Raw genomic sequence first — 25,022 nt, forward strand, 5'->3', positions numbered from 1 at the left:
CACGGACCCTTGACCAATTTGGCATTTGCCAGCCTTAATCGTGAGGCCGGCCCGCTGGAGGGCCTGCAGGACCTCTTGGAGGTAGAGGAGGTGGTCGGACCAGTGGCGGCTGTACACAGCGATATCGTCCAGGTAGGCAGCGCTGAACTCCTCGAGCCCCGCCAAGACTTGATTCACTAGACGTTGAAAAGTAGCGGGGGCATTCTTCATGCCGAAGGGCATGACCTTGAAGTGGCAGTGGCCATCGGGGGTAGAGAAGGCAGACCGTTCCTGAGCCCGGGGTGTGAGACCGATCTGCCAGTAGCCCGCTGTTAGGTCGAAGATGCTGAGATAGCGGGCGGCCCCCAGCCGGTCGATCAATTCATCTGCTCGGGGGATCGGATGAGCGTCGGTCCGGGTGACAGCGTTCAAGCCCCGGTAGTCGACGCAGAATCTCAGTTCAGGCGTGGTGCCGGGGGCAGCGGCTTTGGGGACCAGTACAACTGGGCTGGCCCAGGGGCTGTCCGAGGGCTCGATGACCCCGATCGTGAGCATTTTGGCAACTTCCTCTTGGATGCAGGCCCGTACCCGATCTGGCACGCGGTAGGCCCGGTGTCGGACAGGGGGGCTGTCCCCGGTGTCCACGTCGTGCAAGCACCAAGGGGTGATCCCGGGGGTGAGGGAGAACAGTGTAGCGAACCGCAGTAGGAGGTCCCGGCAGCCCTGGCGTTGCTCTGGGGTGAGGGCATCGGAGAGCCGGACCCCGTCCACGGAACCGTCGTTCTCCTGAGTCTTCAGGAGATCCGGGAGGGGTTCGGAGTCTTCCTCCGCCCCACTGTCCGTAGCCATCAGGAGGCTGAGTTCTGAGCGCACAAAGTGTGGTTTGAGTCTGTTGGTGTGGAGGACCCGAAGGGGGTTCCGGGGGGTCCCCATGTCGATGAGGTAAGTGACGGGGCTTTTGCGCTCGACCACTTTGAAGGGCTCCGTCCACTTATCTTGCAAGGCACATGGTTCGGTGGGGGACATCACCCACACTTGTTGACCAGGCTCGAACTCGACCGAGGAGGCATTGCGATCGTACCATTTTTTCATGTCCTCCTGACTGGCCTCGAGGTTCGCTTTTGCCATCTCCCTGAAGCGTCGGGTCTGATTGCGGAGGGCCAGGAGGTACTTGAAGACGTCTGGAGGGGTCTTTAGGGGGGCCATCTCCCAACCTTCTTTGACTAGGCTGAGGGGCCCTCGCACAGGGTGCCCGTACAGGAGTTCGAAAGGGCTAAAGCCGAGGGACTTCTGGGGAACTTCTCGATAGGCGAAGAGGAGGCACGGGAGTAGTACATCCCACTGGCGACGGAGGGGCTCTTCCAATCCCCCAATCATCCCCTTGAGGGTGCGGTTGAATCGCTCCACTAGTCCGTTCCCTTGGGGGTGATAGGGGGTCGTGAATCGGTAGGTGACCCCGCACTGTTGCCAGAGGGACTTCATATATTTCGAGATAAAGTTCGTGCCTCGGTCGCTGACGACTTCTCGGGGGAAGCCCACTCGGGAGAAGATCCCCATTAGGGCCCGGCCAACCACCGGGGCTGTTACAGTTCGTAGGGGCACCGCCTCGGGGTAGCGGGTGGCGTGGTCCACCAGTACCAGGATGAACCTATGTCCTTGTGCCGTGCGGGGGTCCAGGGGCCCCACAATGTCTATTCCTACCCTCTCGAACGGGGTGGTGACCACTGGGAAGGGTTGCAGAGGGGCTTTCAGCTTACGGCCGCTCTTCCCACTGGCTTAACACGTGGGGCAGGACCGGCAGTGGTTAAGGACGTCGTTCCGCATCTTCGGCCAGAAAAAGTGAGTCACTAGGCGACTGTAGGTTTTGTCCTGGCCCAGGTGTCCAGCCAGGGGGACATCGTGGGCCAGAGTTAGTAGGAAGTCTCTGAAGCGGAGAGGCACCACCAGCACTCGACTGGCCCCTAGTTCTGCGATTCTTTGTTCGCTGTATAGCAGGTCGTTATCCCAATAGACCCAATGAGTTCCGGTGGAGTCCCCTGCGCTCTGGGCGCTGGCTTGCTGGCGGAGCCCCTCGAGGGAGGGGCAGGTCTTTTGCTCCTGGCGCAACTGCTCTTGGGTGGGCCCCCCTTCTTGACGCCACTGAGCCAGGCCGGGAAGGTCCTGGGGTTGCGCGACCCCTTCGGCCGTTGGTTCTGGGGGGTTGGTCTCGTCGTGGTCCTCTACTGGGGCGACCGGGGGCGGAGGTGCTGGCCATTCTGGATCTTCTGATCGGGGGACGGCACGGGCGGCCATGGACCGGGTGGTTACGCAGGCCCAGTCCGGGAGGCCCAGAATCCCCAGGTGCTCTCTTCTTTCGACGGTGGCCCACGGGGAACTCTCAAGGTCATTCCCCAGGAGGCAGTCCACGGGTGCATCATCCCGGACCGTCACCTTCAACAGGCCGGAGACCCCTCCCCATTCGAAGGGGACGCAGGCCATTTGACACAGACTCTCAGAATTGTCGGCTGAGCGGACGGGGCAGAGAATGTTCGGCAGGATCTGCTCGGGCTTCACCAGGTGACAGCGGACGGCCGTCACACTGGCGCCTGTGTCACGTAAGGCCTCGGCCCGACGTCCATTAATGGTCACCCACTGGCCATATTTCCGGGTGTTGGCGGGTAGGGGGGGCCGCGGAACCATGTCTTTTCCCCCTAGGCACGCTAGAACCATGGCGGCCGGTTCCCACTCTTGCTGGGCCGGCTCATATTCTTCCTGTTCCTCTGATAGTCGTTCTTCCCCCAGGGCGGCGGCCGCTACCTGGCGGGGCTTTGGTGTTTGGTTCTGCGGGCAGCTCGGGTCATTGGCGTAGTGGCCGACTCGCTGGCATCGGTGGCACGTGACGTTGGCTCGGAACCCCGGGCGCATCGGGGGGTTGCCCCGCCCGGCCGGGGGCGGGGTGCTGGCCACGGGTGTTGCCGGGATGGTGTCTCTCCCTCGCCCCTGGCCTCCTCCTCCTCCCCGGGGACGGTGCTGGCCTTGGTTGTTTCGGTTTTGCTCGTGCGGTCCTCTCCGGCCCACTCGGGTGCTTTCCCATCGGTCAGCTTCGGCGGCGAGTTGCCGGGGGTCAGTCAATTTACTGTCGAGGAGGTGTTGCCTGAGCTCGACGAAACAGTTGTTCGACAGGTGCTCCCATACCATAAGGTTAAAGAGTTGCTCGTAGGTCGTTACATGGCTCCCCTTGATCCAACCCTCGAAGGCTCGGCTGAAATAGTTGACGTACTCCACCCAAGTTGTACCCGGGATCCGGGTGCAGTCTCTGAACCTCTGGCGGTACATCTCGGGCGTGAGGCCGTAGCGGGTGAGGAGGGCAGCCTTCATGTGGTCGTAGGACGACATCTGGTGATCTGGGAGCTGCAATAGGGCATCGCGGCCTTCGTTGACGAACCTCCCCCATAGGCCGGCTCCCCAATCACTCCGGTCGATCCGGTGGGAGGTCATGGCGATCTCGTAGGCTTTGAACCACTGTTGTATGTCGTCCTCTCGGACATATTCTCGGACAACATCCTTGGGGATGTGGACTTTTCTCTCGGTTGCTCCCGGGGTGTGCGGTCGCTCAGGCACCCCCGGTTCTTTATTCTGTTTCCGGAGTTCTATTTCCGCCAGTTTGCGCTCGTGTTCGAGTGTTATTCTTTTTTCCTCGAGCTCTCTCTGTCTCTGTTTTTCTTCTCGCTCATCTCGGAGCCGCAGATGTTCTAGATTTAGTTTCTGCTCGGCTAACTTTAGTTCCCCGTCCATCTTGAGTCGTGCCATTTCCAACTCATTTAATCTGGTTCTTTCTCTTTCTTGGATCTCCTCCTGCGAGAGGCCCGTTCCCCGCTCCTCGGGAGCCGTGGCGTTCCCCTCTGGTGCGACACTGTTTTGGTCGGGGGATCCGGTGACCCCAGTTTCCGCCCACGACTCAAGGGCGCGCTTTAAATCGTCTTTGGTACTCAGGCCGGTGGTAGCAATGCCTAGTTCCATGCAGAATTGTTTAAGTTCGCGGTGGCTATATTCTTCCAACTTATCCATTTGGAACTTTTCAGTGGAACCGCTATCTTTGGCTGACATCGTGGTTTTGTCGTGGGGTGAGCTACTCTCTGTACGATTACGCGTTGATTCGGATCGCGCCGCTGGCCACCAATGTTAGACGGACCGGGAGGGTCGGCCGAGGACAAGGGGAGAGGTCTCCGGGGAGAGCCGTCTCCAGCGATCGTACAGATAAATAACTTCCCCCCCACAGACAGACACCACACAAGGAGAAGATTTAGCGTTCTTTATAGGCAATTTCTTACGGTACGATGGAAGGTACAAGGAGGTCTGGACTCAGGGGTCCCCTCGATTCAAGTCTCTCAAGATGGGGAAAGGGGGTAGCGGGACAGTCTGGTTACCAGTCTGGTAGTTGAGGTGGTATGGTGGATGGCTCACAATCCTCGAGCTCGGTGTTTCAGCTGGGACGGGCCGCGGCAGCGCCAGCAGGTCCCGGTGAAGATGGTTGATACACGGTCCGCGGCAGCGCCAGCAGGTCCCGGAGAGATGGTCGATGCACGGTCCGCGGCAGCGCCAGCAGGTCCCGGTGAAGATGGTCGTTACAACGGGCCGCGGCAGCGCCAGCAGGTCCCGACGAGGATGGATGTTGCAGAAGGCCGCGGCAGCGCCAGCAGGCAGGACGATAGTTCACAAGATAGGGATACGGCAGCGCCAGTAGTCCGTCAAGGCTGAGTTCTCTCGGTGTCTCTCGACTCCAGGATACAACTGCTGTCCTGCTCCGGAGCTGCCCTAGTTATAGGCCTGGCGCCCTTTGATGTCCGGACCCTCGCACTTGGAGGTCGGAGGGTCCGGGATGAAGGTGTCCAGACACCCAGCAGGGGGTGGAGCCAGCGCCTGGGGGAGCTGGCGGCGATCGGCACCTGGCGGGGGAGAGCCCTTGACGCTTCGTTCTCCCATTGACCTGCCAAGTGGTCCGCTCACCTCCTGGGTGGATGGTGGTGCCGGGATGTCGGGGCCGGCCAGGCCCAGGGTTAGGGTCGGGTGGAGGCCACGCGGCCTCGTGGCGCAGGGCCCAAGATGGCGGCTTGATCCGGCCGGGGGAGCCGGTGGTGGCTCGGTCCCGTGATACATGGATGTCCGGGGGCAGGAGTTCCGTCGGGGAGACGGAGTGCGGGTGATTCGTGTGGGTCACGCCTGGCGGGCCGGGGCTTAGGCCCTGTCATGCGGGGAGGGAGCAAGCCCTTCGTGTGGCCTGTCCAACAATAACGATTTTGTAGTATATTCAGCACCCACTGATTGTTTGTTATTATGTGCCACTCTTTTACATGTGCAAAGATACTTCCTCCCACTGGGGTGGGTAACGGTGACAGAAGAAGTGAATGTTCATTGTTTGCCAGTGTTCTTGGCAGTTGAAGAGCACTGTCGGGGTGCTCCTCTAACTCTGGAAGGGCGACATCCCTGATAGTGAGATTTGGCCTGATAGTACTGCCTTTGGGACCATTGAGGGGCTTGAACCCTCTGATGGAATGCCCTACGATCATAAGGCCTGTACCGACGTCTGAACTCTTTCATTTTCTCTAAACCGACAGCTTTGAGAGTGTCCAATTCAAACTTCATCCTGGTCATCTCCTAGTCAGTGTTGATGACCTAGGCCTCGACATTGCTCGCCGTCTAGCTGACGGCAACTGAGGGCTGTACCTCGACATCAAACGCTGTACTGGCAGCGATGACGGAGAGCGGTGTCTCAACGTTTAGCGATCCCGCACCAACGTCGAGCGACTCCTCCACGCCGACCATCGCCCAGTTGACGGTGGCGGTGGATTCGTCACTGATGACGTACCTCTATGTTTGGAAGTCTTCAATGATGACCGATAATCTCTCGATGGCGAGCCCACCATTGATGGGATTGTAGTCAATGTTTTCTTTGCCAGTGGAGGCATTCTCGACGCCGAGCCCGATGCCGATGAGGAACAGAACGGAATATTGCTTCTAGAAGATGATCTGCATCTCTTCTTCTTCTGTCTCACAGGAGACCTGCTTCTAGAGGTAGAAGCTTTACCCTTTTCAGAGAAGCTATAAAGGTGAATCTTCTCTCTGTCCTTGAGAGTCCATCTTGATTAAGACTGGCAGTGTCTCTTTGGGTAGTTTGTTTTTGAAGCAAACTAGAGAGTCCCACAACACCCTATCATAACGGCCCAACAGAGTTGCTGCACTGGAAACCTTCAAATATGCTGCTGCAGAGCCACAAGCTTTTCTCCCCCAAGAATCTTTGGGCTCTCCTCTCCATGTCTGGAGGAACTATTGAAGAAGAAACCACTGCACTGGCCCGCTTTTGTTTTTGCAGGACTACTTTTCTGCTGTTCATTAAAAGCAGTTCAAGTGCCTTTTGGTTTTCACAGCATTGCTTAGCCTGTGGCGTCTGTATGGCTGCACCGTTTGTCTTTTTATAGAATTTTTTATATATGTATATATATATAGAGCTGTGTATATATGTTATATATCATTTTTATATATTTTCCTGGGTCCCCGCGTGTGGGCAGGAATATTCAAGTGCTTACGACTATTGACGAGGATCCCCTGGAAGAGAATATTTCTCATATTTCTTTTCCAAATTTTCAGTTTGAGTACTTATGTGGTAGATGTTCTCAAAGAAATAGTGATGAGGAAGGTGACATGGTGATGGTCAGACCAATCACAGGGGAAGATAGATTTCAATTGGGTAGTTATTTATTGTGATGATAAGATCTAGGCTCTCTCCCCTGTTGTGTGTGGGGCTATCACAAATTTGTATCAAGTTAAGATCCGTAAGAAAAGATTTAAAGCTGTTGACTATAGGGTCATTCAGATCGCTCCAGTGGAGATTAAAGTCCCTGAGGAAGATTTGAGTGCCATGTTGACCCATGCTTGTTGTGATGATATCCATGATTTGTTCTACGAAGGAGAGATTATCATCAGACGGATGATAGTACATGTGCAATTTGCAGAGACCTGGAGAAGAGAGGGAGAAAGACTTTCCTCTAGATTACCCTTCTTCTCATATAGAGGATGAGGTCACATGTGATAGCACCTTTTTATGCAGAAGTATGGGTCAGAGATCAGGGTTTCGGGGTGGGCTTTTAGAAGTCTGTGTTGAAACTTCTCAGCCACATTTTTAGTAAGGTTCGGGGGATAATTTATTTTGTAAACATGTTTGCCATATTTCACTAAGCTAGGGTCCATTGCTGTCCATAGATCCATAACTGAACGAGAAGCGTCAAGCAGGTGTTTAAAGTTCAAGCGATCGACCCTAGGAATGATGTGAGACGAGGGTTTTAGTCAGTTATATGTCTTACTCACATTGTGAGGCGAGAGTGTGTGTCAGTTATACATGTTTCTAGGTGAGTGAGAGAGAAGGCTGGGTAAGGTTGGGGAGCAGAGGGTTGGTGTGATGTCTGTGGGTGCCTCCTTTAGGGCACGCCAAGATAGTGAACAGCGAGAATAAATTAAAGGTAGAAAGGGATTTGGCTTTGGTGAAGGAGGGCAAGCACATGACCTATCACTCAGACCTTGGTTGGTCTTATTGTTTCTATTAGTAAGGGTGGAAGGGATAGGGTTGGAGAGCTGAGAGGGGTGGCTGTTTTGGGGGGAGGTAAGGTGGGAGGCAGTTACTAACAGATGAGAAATGGAGTATGGGAGAGGTCTACCAAACGTCGGGATAATGGGCAGCATATGTCCAATATCAATTTCATGACATTATGATTTAATACTGAGTGTGCAGGAATTGAAACACCCACATTTTTCTAAATGGCAAGAGTAGGTCATATACGCATAGCCAAAATTAATTGTCGGAGGTCTTAACAATCAGCTAAAAAGAAGAAAAGCAGCGGAAGGTTTGAAATTATTGCATGCAGACCTAGTAAGTGTCCAATAAACTCATATTGAGGAGGGAAAGAAAAACATCCTTGAGATTTTGGGTTATACTCCCCTGTAATACATTACTCAGGGTACAAACACACGGGGTGGTAATTTGCCACACAGGAATGTCTGTAGTCTTAACCACTGTAGCTCCGATAAATACGGAAGATGGGTCATAGCTGAATGTTAGTTTGCTGATAGGGTAGCTACTCTCTGATCCTTCTATGGGTGCAATTTGGACGCCCCGGCTGTTCTGCATCATGTGAACACCAAATTGGCTCTGTGGCCAAAACCAATTATAGTGTGTGGTGATTTAAAAATAAATATAGCAAGTGGTCAAGAGGATCTAGCAAATGAACAATATTTGGGTAAGACACCCAGGATTTATCCGGCGCTTCACAAATTCATGAAGGTTTTGGTCCTGGTGGATATCTGCTAAAAGCGTAAGACTTAAGGCCCAGGTTATACTTTTTTCTCTGCCCCGCACAGAAAGGATGTCAGATTAGATCCCTTTCTAACTTCCTTGAGTCTTCTCAGTGGGGAAAAAAGTGACAAATATCCACGTGTTTTGTCAGATCATAACCAATTGGTGATCTAAATTCCTTGCATGGGCAGTAAAAGATCTATACAGATTTGGTCATTACAAAGGGTCCTACTTTAACGAAGATTTTATCTCCCATATGAAAGAACGAATCTCAGATTTTATGGAGCGAAATAGAGGCAGCGCCCTGGCCCATGTAGTCTGGGATACAAAGAAGGCTGGCATAAGCAGTAAGACTCTCTTCTTTAGCCTAAATCGGCAAAGGACCCTCTCTTAGTTGTTAGAGATAAATGCAGGGATCTTTTGACTCTAGAGACTTAACTGGTTGAAGCAACTGTCGTAGGGGCCAAATATCAAGAAATACAGCATAAACTAGCAATAAGTAAATGCACTATTAATATATCAGTGGGTAGGGTCGCCCAAAAATTTATGGCACGTAAGAAAGAGAAGGACGTTGCTACCTATGAAGCTATCCTGGAAGTATTCAGGGAATTCTATAAAGAACTGTGTCAAGTGGATGCGGGGGCAGATGAGCATGATATATTTCAGTGTACAGAGCAAGAATATTGATGTATAAATAATGAGGGAAACAGAAATATTGAGGTAAAAATATCTTGGGTGAGAAATATCGATAGAAAAAATATCGTTAAGAATATAGATTGTTAGGTAAGTAATATCGATTGCAAAAATATCGAAGTGTTAAATATCGTTTGCAAAAATATAGTTGTAAAAAAATATTGATTTATAATTAATCTTATGTATTTTAGTATTTTGTATGAAAATTGATTGTATTTTTTTATGTTTCAAAATTTTAGTAATTATTTTTTTTATAGAATTTTGCGTTTTTAGTTCTGTAGCAGGTTGTGGGTTTGTAGGGGAATAGGGTGGGAAGTAATTTAATTATATGAAATGTATTCAATAATTTATATTTATTCATAATTGTATAATTGTGATGTTATTGAGTTAAATGTGTACATTAATTTATTAATAATTGTTTGATAATTAGTTGTCAATTAATTTAAATTAATTATGGTAACTGTTCAATTAATTTTAGGTGTGTGTTGTGGTGTTTATATGTTTAAATGGTGGGAAGTAAATTATTTGTTATTGATAAATTATTAATTATTTGTTAATTTGTATAAATTAGTTAGTAATTAAAAATTGTAATTGTGCAATGTTAGGTGTGTGTTGTGGATATTATAGAGTTAACCCCTTGGCTGCGGCAGGAATTCCGCCGCAGCGCTGGGGGAGGTTTGAGGGCAGCGCGGTGGCGCTGTGCTCATGACGGAGCCACTCCGTCATGAGTCACGGTTGAGCTGTGCTCATGACGGAGTGGTTCCGTCACGACTCCGCCCACTGCGCTAATCGCCCGCACAGGCGGGGAATTAGCGCCGCGTGGGCGGAGCGGCAGCCAACGGCCGCAGCATGACGGAACCAATCCGTCGTGAGCACACGGCACCCGTGGCTCATGACGGAGTGGTTCCGCCATGAGCGGGGAAGGGGTTAAACAATGTTTATGATATTTTTTATTATTAATATATTTAAATTTCAATATTATTTATGCTAATAATGGAAATTAAATTTAATAAATGTTTTGATTTTTGGGGTTTATTGGTGTGGTATCCAACACCTTCCCTACTGTTACACTCACTGGAGTTGGAATAGTAATTTTGTCCCCTCCGCTATCCAACACTTTCCCTGCTTTTCACTCACTGGAGTGGGAATAGTATATATATTTATTAAGTCGATATTTTTTACATCTATATTTTTCACTTCGATATTTGTGTTTCGATATTATTGTACTTACATGTTTAAGTACAGGGAGTCGATATTTTTGTATTCGATATTTTCACTGCGATATTTTTGTTAACTATATTTTTTACATCGATATTTAAACATGGAACCATATTTCAGTACATGGACACTATTGCAGGCAGCAAGGTTAACTCAGGTGATAGGGTCTCCTTAGATGCCCCACTTGGCTACAAAGACATTTGTGAACCACTTACAGCTTTACTTTCTGGAAAAGCAGTAGGCAGAGACCAAATTCCTCTAAAGTTTTACAAGTCTTTTTTTCAGACCAAGAAGAGTATTTGGATTATATTTTACGTGGGGTACAAAGTGGTCAACAAGCCGCTCTTCCCTAGACAACTAACAATATCACTGTCTTTAACGAGCACTCTGTCCAAGGTCCCCTCCTCTCTAGACACCTGTTGGAGTCCATTCCTCCTCTCCCACAGGAAACGCTTCTGACATTGATTTCCTCAGTAAAAAGTGGCTCACCTAGGAAACCCGCATCTATGAATGTTCTGGAAAAGGTAGCACCCATAATTGCCCCTACCATCACGGACGTAATCAATGCCTCACTAACCACAGGAGTAGTCACTCCCCCCCCCCAAATGGAAGGGGGCAATGGTAAAAACACTCCTGAAGAAGCCTCATCTGGATCCTGCGGATCTAGGCAACTACCGCCCCATCTCCCTTTTCCCGGGGATCGCCAAAATTGCCGAAAAATATGTTAACCACACTCTTTCAAACTTTCTGGAATCCTTTGGCTTGCTTCAACCCTCCCAGACAGGATTCTGCCCTCGCCAAAGCACAGAAACTGCCCTGCTGGCAGAGGTGGAGAAAAGCAGAAAGATTCTGGATTCAGGAGGGTCGGCAGCCATCATATTCCTTGACCTGAGTGCAGCATTCGATAATGTGAATCATCGCGTTCTGATTCACCGTCTCAGAAACATAGAAGTAGTTTCAACTGCACTAAAGTGACTGCGCTCCTTTCTGGAAGGACGCTCCTTCCAGATTTTTGAAGGATGTGTGAGCTCCAAACCCATGCCTTTGTTGTGTGGCGTCCCGCAGGGTTCATCGCTAAGCCCAACCCTTTTTAATGTATATATGGCCCCTCTGGTAGCAGTTGTGGCCCCTTTTGGGATCTGCATGGTTACCTATGCAGATGACACTCAATTGGTCGGAGCACTGAACCAAGTGACACAACATCCTGAGGCCCTGAATACTTGCCTAACCAAAGTCGCTAAGTGGATAGGGGAGTCCCACCTGAAGCTCAATGGGGAAAAGTCTGAGATCATGATCATGGGCAACCCCCTAAATTGAACTCTAGGGACCATGTGGCCAGCATGCATGGGTCCAGCCCCGGCCCCCAAGTCCGAAATAAAGAGTCTAGGTATTTGGTTAGACCAGAACCTGACATTCAAGGCACAAGATAGGAAGACGGTTACGACATGCTTCGGCATGCTCAGAACGGCCAGAAAGGTGCTTCCCCTTCTTCCCCCTCAAGCCAAGAAAATCATAGTCCAATCACTGATACTCTCAAGGATAGACTATGGAAATGCACTTTATCTAGGGGCCCCGATCGCAGTAATCAACAAACTACAAACTGTCCAAAACTGCGCGTCGGGATTACTGTTGGGAATGTCAAAGCGCCTCTCAGCCAAACCGGCTCTTCCCTCTGTTCACTGGTTGCCAGTGAAGAAAAGAATTAGCTTTAAAGCCCTCTGCATCGTTCATAAATTCTTGCAGGGGAAGGGTCCACCAATAATTTTGGCCATGATCCGCCCCTACAAAGCGAGTAGGAAATTCCGCTCGGATGAACTTCACTTAATTGAAACCACAAGGATCAAGTGGTCCAGAAGCGGTGGCCGATGCTTTTCCCTCAACGCCGCAAAGCTCTGTAACACACTTCCACTCCATCTCCGCAGGGAATCCAGCCACCAGGGCTTCCGAAAACAAATGAAAACGTTCCTGTTCCCCTAATGTTCGTGTCTCTGATTACTGGTCATGCCTATCGCTGGGAGGCCTCTGGGTAGCCATGCGCTCTACAAGTGTCCCTTTCATTTCATTTATTTCATTGAAGAAGAAAGGGAAACCACTTTATGATCCTAGGTCATTTAGACTTATTTCTCAGATAAACATGGATACCAAATTGTATTCTAAAATGTTGGCCTCTGGGTTAAGTCGGGTTATTGGCAAATCAGTACCTGCCACAGGAACCACTGATCATGTCAGAAGAGTCATAGCTTTATTTGATGGGTCAGCGTGAAAGGAGACGCGTGAAAGGAGCCAAGGCTTTTAGACGCTGAAAAGGCTTTTGATAGAGTGGTTTGGGATTAACTTTGGGCGGTGTCAAGATTGAAAAAATGTGGCTATGGGTTTATTAGGGCTGTTCAATAGGTCTACAGGAATCCAGCAGATGGACTCCAAATAATGGGTGGAAATCAGAAATGTTCCAGCTAACAAGGGACAAAAGTCAAGGGTGCCCTTACTTATCCTTACTCCTTGTCTATACATTTGCCCATTGCTAAGACAACTAGAAGCCAATGCCCTAATTAAGGCAATTAATTCTTAGGGTATAAGCAAAAAAATACTTGCTTATGTTGATAACATTGAGGTTGTGACACCAAACCCAGAAGGGACAATTGTGGAGCTAGAAAACAAGACCTGGCATTTTGGAAGTATAACTGGCTGTCTTCTTAACCAAACAAAACAGCTGATAGTTAATGATCAGATAAAGTTTGTGGATGATCATATTGTAGATCATGTAATTTACTTGCGTGTAAATATTACACCTAAAATTGACCAGGTAGGGGAACTGAACTTGGCACCAGTAATACAGAAGACAAAACTGGATTTTAGGCAATTGGATAATCTCCATTTTACGAAAATTTGCCGCTGTAACGTCATAAAAGTGCAATTTCTGCCTGAAGCCCTTCATTTCTTCAGGGCCATACCTCTAGAGATCAAAAAATGCTGGTTTAACCAAATGGAGGCAGTTTCTAGCAGCTTCTTCTGGCTTATGCACAATCTAGTATGGTCCAAACACCTACTCTTACCTAGGGCAAGAGTAGGTTGAGCTGTACCGAACTTAAGGTAATATCAGTGGTCGGCAGCCCTACAATACTTGATTTTTCGAATAGGTTGCTGGCAGATTGACCCCAGGCGGTGGAAATGATGCCTTCTAATTATGAACTGCTTTTAGGAGAGGACGCCAAGGCATACTTCTTGAAAATGGTTGAGCCAAGTTTAAAAAGGTGGAATTTAAGACCTTACAAGCTGCATTTAAGATGCAGGCAGCGGGAGGGAAGATTGGTATTGGGAGATTTAATTTCTACACCCCCATTTGGGTGTTTCCACTGATTTTTCATGATGCATACTGTATAGGTGGAAAGCTAAAGGGATAGAAAAACTAGGCAACCTTTTTGATATGAACCAAATGCTTTCATTAGGGGAGCTACAACCGGAGTATGGGCTCAAAAAGAGAGACCTTTTCAAATATTTACAGTTCAGGGACTTGTTATCAAGAAAGTGAGGCAGAACTGCCAGGTTCATCAAGAAGTCATTATCCGAACTACTCTGCAACACAACTGGCTGAAAGATAAGTCAGATTTATGAATACCTGAGGGGGTTTATGCCCAATGGTGTCGAGAAGCAGTCCGGCAATTGGCAGACAAGGGTAAAGGCTATAGACTGTCGCTTTTTCGACTCACTAGAACTTGGTCATACATTATCACTTTCTGTGGGGTTGCAGTCACAGCACAATAAAAATCTCTTCAACCTGTACTACATTTGGGCCAAAATAGCAAGTTGGGGGAGACAAACAGGGACTTGCAGCACGCGGTGTTGGTGGCAGGAGGCTGATCTAGTGGACGCTTTGTAATTGCCTGGTTTTAGACTATCTCAAACCTCAATTTCCTGCTTCTTGCAGGCTGTCTTCTATATAGATGTGGTATTATCTCCTCATCTTATGCTCCTGGAATTATATGACAATGCAAGTGGCAGTAAATTTCTTGTGTTTATGATATGGCGGTAGCCCGCATTTTTATTGCTGCAGTCTGGGTTAATCCAGAACCCACTACATTTCATCAATGGCTGGCAAGGTTGCTCTCAATGTTCTACCTCAAGAGAAGCCTATATCAACGTAAGCGCAAAAAGAGGAGGAAGAAAATATGGGCTCCAAGGAGGGGTAGTCACAAGAGGGGCTTAGAAAGTATTAAACTACCTGAAATACCTGCTCTGGCGTATAATATCTGCACTACCATCCGGGGTAGATTACATATCTGCCTTGGGAAAAGGTTTTAATTATATCATAATGAATTTTTGGGTTGATATAATGGTCTTTCTGATAAATCTTAATGAGTATTGAAATTAGGAATGACAAGAAATGAGTTTAAGATATTTAATGAATTGCTTTATAGAAATCTTTTCTTTCAGGCCATTGTCACATTTTCTTTTGCACTTCTTAATTGTTGAATGTTGAAATTATGTGATGATGACTTGTAGAAAAATACAAATGAAAAAGAATACAAAGAGGTGCATTTAGTACAACTTTCTGTGGGTTTCAATGATGTACAGGAACAACTGTAAACAAGTTGTACACCATTATCACACAACAGCTTGTTGTACCTCAATAGCACATTCAGCCTTACTGGCCTCTGAAAAAAGAATTGACAGTCAGAAAATAGAAAGGAAAGAAATGAAGTCCAAAATAAGTCAACAAACAAAACAACTTTAAATGGTTACAAATAGGTGCACATTTTCTTATCGGTTCACTCAGATAATCCACTGTCATAAACATTGACATTTGTGGTTAAACACACATTTCAATGTCAATCACAAGGAAGAACTGTTATTACTTAGCCTCTACTAAGTATGACTAGTTACATTATTACAAGCGTATCCCCATTATGCAATGATCCTTCAAATGAACAAAAATGACCCAAAACTTTTAAATGTTTTCAAACATTTGACTCAAAAATACATAGAAATAGCATGGGCGTCATTTAGATTCTGCTGGACGATCCGCCAGGTGTAGGTATGCACACTTGCTTGCCCTATTAAGAGATTCCATGCTTACCTGGCAGGCTTCTCACTGCTGTGAAGTGTGACATGCCTGCCATATTTACATGGCTCACTCAGTAAACAAAAAAATGGTCTTGAAATGCAGGAAGCATTTCTCCCTTCACTTGTGAGCCATTTTACATTTCCCCTACTGTGTCTGCCTTGCCTGCTATGTTTAACAAATACAGGAAAAGATAAGTGATGGTCATCAAGAACTAAATAGAACGGGAGGACCATAACTGTGACCTGGCAGATGAGCCAGAGGTTTGCACTGGTGGAGCCAATAAATCTAGCACTTCCCTCCACTACAAATAGAGTAGGGGAACCGTGCGTTTGGCAGGATGGGAACATCACCAGTGTATGGAGGAATGCCCATTCCAGCAAACTCTAAATAAGGCCTTTCCCTTGTTGAGGACTCCAAGTATTTTTGAGTGTGTGAATGTTAATAATATAATCTTCCTATATCCAGTTTTGGTTGCTGTATTGTATTATATTCTGCTATTGATTCCATATGAGGCTCTTATTTATTAAGTACAACAGAAACAGATAAGTGCACAAAGAATTAGGGGCTTAATATGGAAGTAAACTGACTAGTAATCCCACCCAACCCTTGAGTTACCAATACTGCATGCATCAGTCTCTGCCGGGAGCAGGGGGACCTAGGTGGAATTACTCCCCTTTACAAGTGGAAGTCTTAGATGGGCTGTAGGATTCCTCCACGGTTTTCCCCGTCTTTCAACCAGGGACTCTGCCTGCTTACAGCAGAAGTGTTCAGGCATAAAACACTGGACATGCAGTGTTCCTGTGGGACTTCTACTCATTGGGGCACTAACTCCTGCAACCGGTACTTTCAGGCTTCCTGTCACAGCTATAATGAGGGCCCTAGATATATTCATAGTGAAGTCCCCAGCTGGAAACAGCTGTGCGATGCTGGACATAGTAATCATGAAAATACTGAAGCAACACAAGTGGGATACCAAAGAATACATTTAGCCACATGACAAAGTTACCTAAACGGTCTCCACAGATTTTCTCCAGCATCCATGCTAGTAGAAACTGGGCAAACATAACCCTAAAAATAAAGAAATGGTACATTCTAAGTGGAATTGCAATTACGTACTCTAAGACAACAGAAGAAATTAGAAATATTGCTCCTTGTATATACAGCTTTTCATAACCAGATTGCTTAAGAGGCATGTAGACATGTCTAAAAAGCCAATTATGAGCTGGTCTGTTCCACTTTTTCCAGAATTTCAGGATGGACTTTGTTTCCCACCAATCTTGATAAAATTCACGATCAGCGAAGTAGAGTAACTCTGCAACAGCATTGAGGAACGAGTGGAAGAACCAGTATGAGAAGATCAGCCAGATAATGTTAGTAACAACCGCAAGTTTCAGAATATACTCCAAGAACAGTGAGGATTCAACTTCCTGCAAGGGCTTCATTGATTTCTGTATGACGGGAAGAATGAGTTGCTGAACAAGTGTAAGCATGAGATGGAACAGTATCACAATTTCCACAAGTCTTGCAACAAAAAAGGTTTGGCGAAACTGACTAGACTTTGGGTAATTAACCTGGTAGCAGAGTGTAGGGGCTACCACAAAATAGTAAAGATCTTGTTCATTTAGATTTAAAGGGTAGAAAATCTCTTTAGTATTTCCTTGTTCATTATTCCGGTTTTGGCGATTGTCAGGAATTCGCCTTTTCAAGGTTCCTTTTACATTTTTGGGATGCTTTGCTCTGTAGATGTCATTTACAAATTTGTAGGATAGGAGTTTGAAAAAGAGAATGATGTATACCAGCAAGGTAACCATTGAACCAACTGGAGTAATACTTTTCTTTAAATATATTCCCAGCACCGGAAAAACAATCAGGGCTATAAGGTTCACACCCTGGAAAACCATGCCAAGAATTTCACAGTTCCTGCTCCGGGTCATGAACTTTTCTAAGTGAACAGCGATAATTATAAAAATATTTGAACAAAGTAGGAGCTGCAGCGCAGGCCAGTCATAAGGGTCTTTTAAAAAAAGGGATATATAAGCAGAAGGATCTCCAAATTGTCCTACAAGACCATTCCTTGCAATGTTTTCATAATTCATGTGCACATAAGTAATCGACAGTATGATGAAAGACCAATTGAGAAAGCCACTGAAATTATTAAATCCAGTCCCTGATGTCAGAATGGAATCTATTGCAACATGGCAGTTTAGTGGGTCTCCATCATCGACCAGCATATTTGGGCCACCAAGGTCTCCACTACTGGTCATCATATGCAAAGGCACCTGTGAAGGACAAACAACACAAGCTGATGTCATTAACAGTTAATGAGGGCTATAAGTATAGCCATTTATCACAGTGGGCCTCCCTCATCATACATATCCCAGCTGCCCCACACCAAATACACCATCTACAACATTCCATCCACATGCTGTTCTAATGCCTGAACACATGCACTATACACACAATTATACAAAAGCCTGCATACAGATAATAACACTCACATCTATTGCAATAAAAATTACCCAAACTAACCAAAACACTTCACCATCTTCCCTCTGAGATAATCAAACCCGCATTATAGCCTACGGCACTTGTAACACTGCGGACACAATATCTGCACTTTTGTGATGGAGCAGCATGTCTGCCAAACTGTAAACATAGGTAAAACTTAATTTTCCCCCCTCGCTTTGTACCACCACCATATCAACAACCTTCTTATTCTCTATAGCAGGCATTTCCAACCTTAAATGTAACAAGTGCTATTTATGTTGAATTAGAATCAACGCAAGCTGCTAATATTATGTTGTAATAGTGACTTAAAGCCAATTTAAGTAGGACGTAAGTGGAATGTATTAGATATGGCTGGGACGAATAACCACAATAAAAAGGAAGATACTATTGAGACAATACACCTATAGAGCACCTCACCAGTGCAAATCCACAAATAAGAATCCGACCTCAGATAAAAACTAATCATTAATTTAGGGTGAAAGAGGTCAAGGGTGTCCAGGCAAATCATGATGGCCATGAGGACAGAGTGCCTCGCTATTCTAAATCTCTGGAACTATTACCAAAACGTACATGCCATTACTCCAAGCGTGGCTGGCCGGGGCAATAGACAAAAAATGCTGCAATAGTGGGTAGATCTTTCTGGGTCTTGCTACGGTTAAACATACTAAACCTAAAATAGTTAACATCAGCACAATTATGCAGACAGAATGCCATAGAAAGGTAACTTCGGTTGGTCACAGACTCCAAGGGGGAGGAGGCTGTCATCGGTCACAGCCTCCAAGGGGGGAGGGGGCTGTCACTGGTCATAGCCTCCTAGGGCAGAAAGGGCTGTCAGTGGTCACAGCCTCCAAGGGGAGGGGGCTGTGAGCGGTCACAGCCTGCAAGGGTGAGGGCTGGTCATGGTCAGCCTCCAAGAGGGGGGCCTGTAAGTGGTCACAGTCTCCAGTGGGAGGGGGCCAGGGCTTTAAGTGGGCCGGGTCTCTCCAGGTCTGTGCACCAGCAGTTTTTTAAAGGAGGCCTTGAAACTGGACTCTATTGGGCTCTGTTAAGTGCCCTGGCACAGGCAGTCTATTCTTTTTTGCGTACTGCAGTGACAGCGGCACATGGATGTGCGTGTGCTCACACGGCTCACTTCTCACTAGTGAAGGTTAAAGCATGACGTCATGTCAGGGGAGCGTTGTAGGGATAGGGAAATCCTTTAAAGAGAGTCCTTTTCTCTCTGGATTTCCCTTCTTTTTGAAACCCAGGAGCAGCAACATTGTCGTGGTATCACCAGGGCTGCAAGTGGAAGCCTTTTCAATATTTTATGCAAGCCATAGTAGCTGCTTATTTTCTTATGCAACTACCAACCATTGGCAAAGCCAATAGTCTCGACTTGTTTTAGGTATATTAATTGTTGTGTTCTATAACTGGATGCAATGACAGAAACAGCAAAATACAAGTTGGGCAGCACACTATGCAGAGCACAGATTTGTAGCAGAAGTGTTTTTAAGCCACGCCCTGTATTACACTGGCCACGCCGAGACCCCTCATTTTTTTTCATTCCACTTAAAGCTGGGGGGCTGTCCCTCGCTCACAGGCTCCAGTGAGGCCTCAGAGTTCATGAAACGCCCTCCTTGTTGAGTCCTAGTTGTCAAGAGCCGGCCTCCTCCACCACCCCACCCCGTCTACCCAGCCTGCCCGAGCCGGAGCCCGCCGTACCCGGGGGAGGCAGCCCGGGCCCCGCCTGCCTTCTCTGCGGCCCGTCATCTCCGGGGCTCCGCCGAGCTTCGGTTCAACCGCCGCGGGAGAGAAGAGCGCGAGGGAGGGGCCAGCGAGGCCTGCGCGCGGGGCGGAACTGACACTGCCTGCGCGTGGAGGAAATGACGTCGAGTGCGCCTGGGCAGTGGCGCTCGGTGCGCGAGGACCTAGCTCCGACCGCCCAAGCGCACGGGCGGGAACGAGCGCGCGCTGCCTCTTAGGAGGCGTGAAGCAAGAGCCGCGCCCCTCTCCGATGGCTGCGCGCGCACTCTGAGCGGACATCACGTGACCGGCGCAGGCTCGTGGGAGGGGGGCTCCCACGTGCATGACCTTTGACTCCCCTCGTCACGGCAGAAGAGGCCAGGAGAAGGTTTCCAAGCCCAGACACGAGCCGAGCCACGGCTCTGAAGGATCAGGCACGAGCCGAGCCAAAGCGCTCCGAGCCCAGCCACGAGCTGAGCAACAGCTCTCGGAGCACAGGCACGAGCCGAGCCACGGCTCTGAGAGATCAGACACGAGCCGAGCCACGGCTCTTAGAGCCCAAGGACGAGCCGAGCCCTGGTAATGGTTGCTCAGTCACGTCAAATATGATCCTATCATAAAAAGTGATTTTCTGTGAATATGCCCCATGTAGCGCTGCACAAGAAGCACTGATTGAAAGTGCTCGTTCTTAAACAAGAGCTCAGTCCTTCCTGCCCCGTCCGCACAATGGGGACCGACAGGCGACGGCTGTGGCCCAGACTAGTGTGCAGCACCTTTAGTCTATTCTCATCAAACACAATAGGTCTTTGCATAGGTGCTTTTCTGAACCATGCTTGTGAATGTGCTGCTTTCATGCGCAAATATGAAGAAAATCGAGTTTTGGGGAAATACAATATTTGCTTAAGATCACACATTTTAAGCGGGGAAGCTGCAATTTATCCAGGTTTTTTTCACTTAGTACAAATCAGCCTCTAAATGGCTTTTTTGTCTTTCCTTTTTATGTTAATATTTTGTTTTCAGCTCTTTGAGCAGTTTTATATAGTGCGAACTCGAGCTGGATGTATTGAAGCGCTTTACGTGAGCACCATTTCCATTACAAGGTCGTGTTCAGGAGATTTGCCAAGACTCTCTCTCGCCGCAACGCCACATCCTGGCTAGATTGAGTGTGGCGGGCAGAAGGTGCATGAAAGCTCGGCTCGGTATGGTTCCACAGGACCTGAAGCTGAGCCACAGCCAGGCTTCAGGCCCAACAAAGCCTGGATCAAGCTTGCGGTGGGTCCCCATCTCTAGTTAGGTGAGTGGGGACAGAGGTTTACCTTCAAATGATGCAGCAGGTACAGTGACACCGGGGCCCAGGCCTGTGAACGGTGTTTCTCCCCTCAATTATGGTCTGTGCAGGGTTCTGAGAGTGTTTATGTATTGTACCTTGCGTAAGATGCTCGCAGTATTATACTGTAGGATGGCGCATGCTTTATACTATTCAGTTAGTACAGTGCATGCCTCATTGAATCAGCAGCCACCAGGGCAAGGAAATCATAAATGTACCTCAGAAATTTATGGAGTACGGGCCTGATTCACAAAGGTATACAAACATTTTTGTTAAAGTTTACTATTTTTTAGGTCTCGTCTTAGTAGCGCATGCGCTGCATGCGCTGTCTCAGTGAGGCGTAAAGTAATCTGTATGTGTTGGTAAGCGGCCGGTAGTTTCTCCTGCCGCTTGCCATTTGCTGATTATTGGTGTGGCTCCTGTAAGCTTGCTTTTTAGTGGCTGATGAAGTTAAACTGACTGCAGTGTAGTCCAGAAGCAGCGGCCACTAACTACAGTTTTCTTCCGCCAGATCGCACTTTTTTTTTGGTGTCGCGCATCTCTGCCTGACATAAACATGGCAGCGGCGCATGAGCAAGGCTGCGGCAGGAGCCGGTGTGCGCAAGGGGCGGGCAGCGCATGCTGCTTTTTACATTTTGATAACCCAGCTCAACTCTCCCAACATTTGCATCGTTCCCCACACAATCAACAGTGGAATTATCAAAGTACAATAAATATGTACGGCGCCCAAACACAATCCCACAACATGCACTTTTCTGAACAGGCAGAAAGCGCTGCGCAGGCCTGGCTGCTTGTCGGGAAACAAGCAGGAAACATTACTGTGCAATCTGCATACCCACAATCCTTTGCACAGCGACAAACCTTTCTCCTTTATTTTAAGTGAAGCTACATAGATTTACATAGAATGTAAAAAACTGTAATAGCTAGATCTTCCTTTATGGCGAAAGCAAAGGTATTTGTCGAAGTCCCTCTAATATAGTTCGGTAATCAACTCTAGCCAAGGGAATGACTCTCAGGCCAAAGTAAAGTAGGAGCCATGTTTAAAATGCACCGCGTGCGGCAATGCAGGGTTCTTTTTAAAACAATTTTCGTAGGATCTCTGTATAGAAATTAGATTTGTAATGAGTGTCCACTCGCACTTGTTCTGTTTATCTCCTTCGTCCCTCTCCGTCCCCGCCCGCCTCTTTTCTCAGATAAGAGCCGAGCTGGTCCTGCCAATCAGTAGCCCATCCCAGCTCAACTCTCCCAACATTCGCAACGTTCCCCACACAACCAACAGTGGAATTATCAAAGTTCAATACTTACGTACGGCGCCCAAACACGAGCCCACAGCATGCACTTTTCTGAACCGGCAGAAAGCGCTGTGCAGGCCTGGCTGCTTGTTTTTATTGTTAATGGTTGGCGCCGCAGAGAGTGTTTTTTTATATAATAAACAGAGCATGTTGGCTAATTGTTTAACATGTAACAAGTTTTTTTTCAGGTTGTGTTTGTGCTCTTGCATTATTTTTAGGTCAACTTGTTCAGCTCCTGGCACAGCGCGAGATGGCTCCACCTTCTGTATGGGCATCGCAGCCTCAGGGTGCCTTCTGGTGGTCCATCTTTAGGACTTCATAAGACCCGCGCCTCCCTGCAACACGCAGACACCTCTGGTCCAGGAACCTCGCGCAGCGTGTAATCTGCATTTTTATTAATGTATTGCCTTGTGGAGCAGAGCGCTTTGCACTCGACTGAAGTGGGCAGGACTACTGTGCATACATATGCCACAACACCGGACTGGTGTACAGATATCTGCGCTTGGTAAAGAAGGCCTCAATACTTTCAGCAGGTCAGGACAGCGATACCAGTTCTCACCATGTGCCAGTGCTCCTAATTAACCAGTGCTAGCGCTTCCTGGCATAGCATTTAATGGCACAGCTGCAGCACTGTTCTATATTGCTGTTTTACTTTTAATGGGTGAGTCCAATCGCTTCTCTGCGGCGCTGCTATGCTTTAATGAGACTGCACCAGCATTTCTCTATCCGCAGAAAAAACAAGTGAAGATTAATAGAACCCCATCCTTAAGCCCCGCACCTCTGAAGAAAAAGGATAACACTGCAGTCAAAGCACTCACCAGGCTAACTAGACAGTTCGAAGGTCAGAACTCATTTGTTTGCCTTGAGACACTCAGCAGCCCAGAGGCACATCAGTGTCCGGGCAAAGGAGGGACCCAATTCTGTATGCTTGATTGATTTGTATACGCTTGATTGGTTCTTTGTTAAGGTGTAAGCAGCATGTCAAAAGCACTCAGGTACATAAGAGCTTATGTGGCAGTGACCCACATCCTGGTGTCACCAGCTTCACATTACCATACACAACCATGTTTGCTGCAGGACGCCTTTTAGGGAGCTTTCAGAAGGGACATCTTTCGGTGGATTGGTGCCATTGCAGCCTCTTTAAAGAGACATCTTTGTACACTGAGCAGGCATCGTCTGCTCCAGTATGTGAAGGAACACTCCCTCTACAGTGCACCTCCGCATCTGTGGATGTGTGTAGAAGTTATGGATAATGTGCTGCATATCTAAACACTTATAAGGCTCCAAAGGCAAACACATGCATAGATAAAATACATTATCATTTACAATGACAATAGCTCTAACTCTTCCAAATGCGAGACCTATTGCATTGCAAATGCTTGTTTGTATTTGCGAATTATGAGTTTATTTTTAGTACCAGTAATTTTACAACTCCGGAGATGGCACAGTAAGGATGAAGAGCGCTGCACATAAAAGACCCGGCCTCTCCTATCTTTTTGAGTCTCTGCCACGGGTGCAGAGTCTCCCTGGTCGTGAAATTACCGTTCTTAAAATTAAACTTGTGGTTTGTGAATACCAAAAAATAGTGAACGTACAAAGAAATGTAAGTTTACCTTTCGAATCAGGCTCAGGTCTGGTTGTCTGTTTTCTGCCAGATGCTGAGGTGGAGTAAATAAGTTATCTCAAGGTATTGGTTTGGGCTGAATTTGTTCTCACCAGTATGGGACAGTTACAAATGTGAGCTTTTCATATTCTAATATCTTGTCATAGCACATTGCGCATTCCCACATTATAGTCCGTGCCACTGCAATTATGCAATATTATGGCTTTGGTGTATTATGCAAAATTATGGATTTGTTGCATTTACCACATAATCCATCATCTGCTGCATAATCTGCAGATTAAAAAACTAAATTCTAGCTCAAAGGGATCTAAAGTTACTAAAAAATGAACCTCCTCCACAGTGTATTTTACAAGGGAACTCGAACACAGACTGAGGAAATGTGATTCTGACCTCTGTCTGAGAGGGGGTGGTCGGAGAGGTACTCTACTCCATACCCTAAAGGAATGCCTGCTCATACAGCAGTTCATGGAGCGAGTGCAGTCTCGACCTTCGGAGGTGGTGGAGATAAGTATCCCACCACCAGCAGCACCGGCTTATGCGTCAGCTGCTGGAGTTGGCTATCTGGGGTGTGCAAATACTGGAGAAGTATACCTTGCTCTTCTGTAATGTGGCTCGGGCGGTTGTAAGGAGAGACATAGCCAGGCGCTGAGGAAGCCCGGTGCTGCCAACACTGCAGGAATGGGAATCGAACCTCAGCTTGTGTATGTGAGCATGTATGTAGATCCAGGGATGTTCCCGCAAGTTTGAAAGGATGTAGCTCCCTTGATGGGAAGCAGAGCCTGTCACTAAGGAGTGAGGCCCATCAGAGGGATGTCCCCTGGGGTTTCAGTGGTGTGGATGGCTTGGGTGAGGTGGCCGGGCCATGTATCCGAGGAGCCAGGGGGAACAGTGTCCCAGAGTGGAGTAAATGCACACCATCATACTGAGAACTGGCAATGCTGACTGGGGGAGTGGTACAGAAACCTGGATGCAATTTCAAAAGCTTGAAATAATGCAGTTTGTTGGGGATGGGGATGTGGGACTGTTATGGATAGGGGGTGTGGGGAGTTAATGGTATGTTTCATGTTGGGGCCAGTTGGCCAGATGCTGCTCACGTCTCCTCTAAATACTCCTGAAATACTGTTTGTATTATGCTGCTAAATACCAATAAACAATTTTTTTTAAGTTACTAAATAATACTGCAATACGTGTTCCAGGGCAGTAAAGACCCTTTGCAATCCTATGGGATTTATATTTCAGCGGACGCCAATATCTAAATCAGACTCTTCATGTTT

The 25,022-nt window shown here is 47.7% G+C and overlaps 1 protein-coding gene across 1 annotated transcript; it reads right to left on the reverse strand.

Moving 5' to 3' along the window:
• Positions 1 to 14,595: 14,595 nt before the first annotated feature.
• Positions 14,596 to 19,700, reverse strand: LOC146829862 (diacylglycerol O-acyltransferase 1-like). Its single transcript, XM_085606741.1, has 2 exons — positions 19,485 to 19,700; positions 14,596 to 17,554 (listed from the first exon to the last, which is right to left on the reverse strand). Exons 1-2 carry the CDS (start codon positions 19,530 to 19,532, stop codon positions 16,154 to 16,156), a joined length of 1,449 nt encoding a protein of 482 aa, XP_085462867.1. The 5' UTR covers positions 19,533 to 19,700; the 3' UTR covers positions 14,596 to 16,153.
• Positions 19,701 to 25,022: the final 5,322 nt, after the last annotated feature.

Source organism: Triturus cristatus, chromosome 5_2, assembly GCF_964204655.1.
Source record: "Triturus cristatus chromosome 5_2, aTriCri1.1, whole genome shotgun sequence".
Lineage (NCBI taxonomy): Eukaryota > Metazoa > Chordata > Amphibia > Caudata > Salamandridae > Triturus > Triturus cristatus.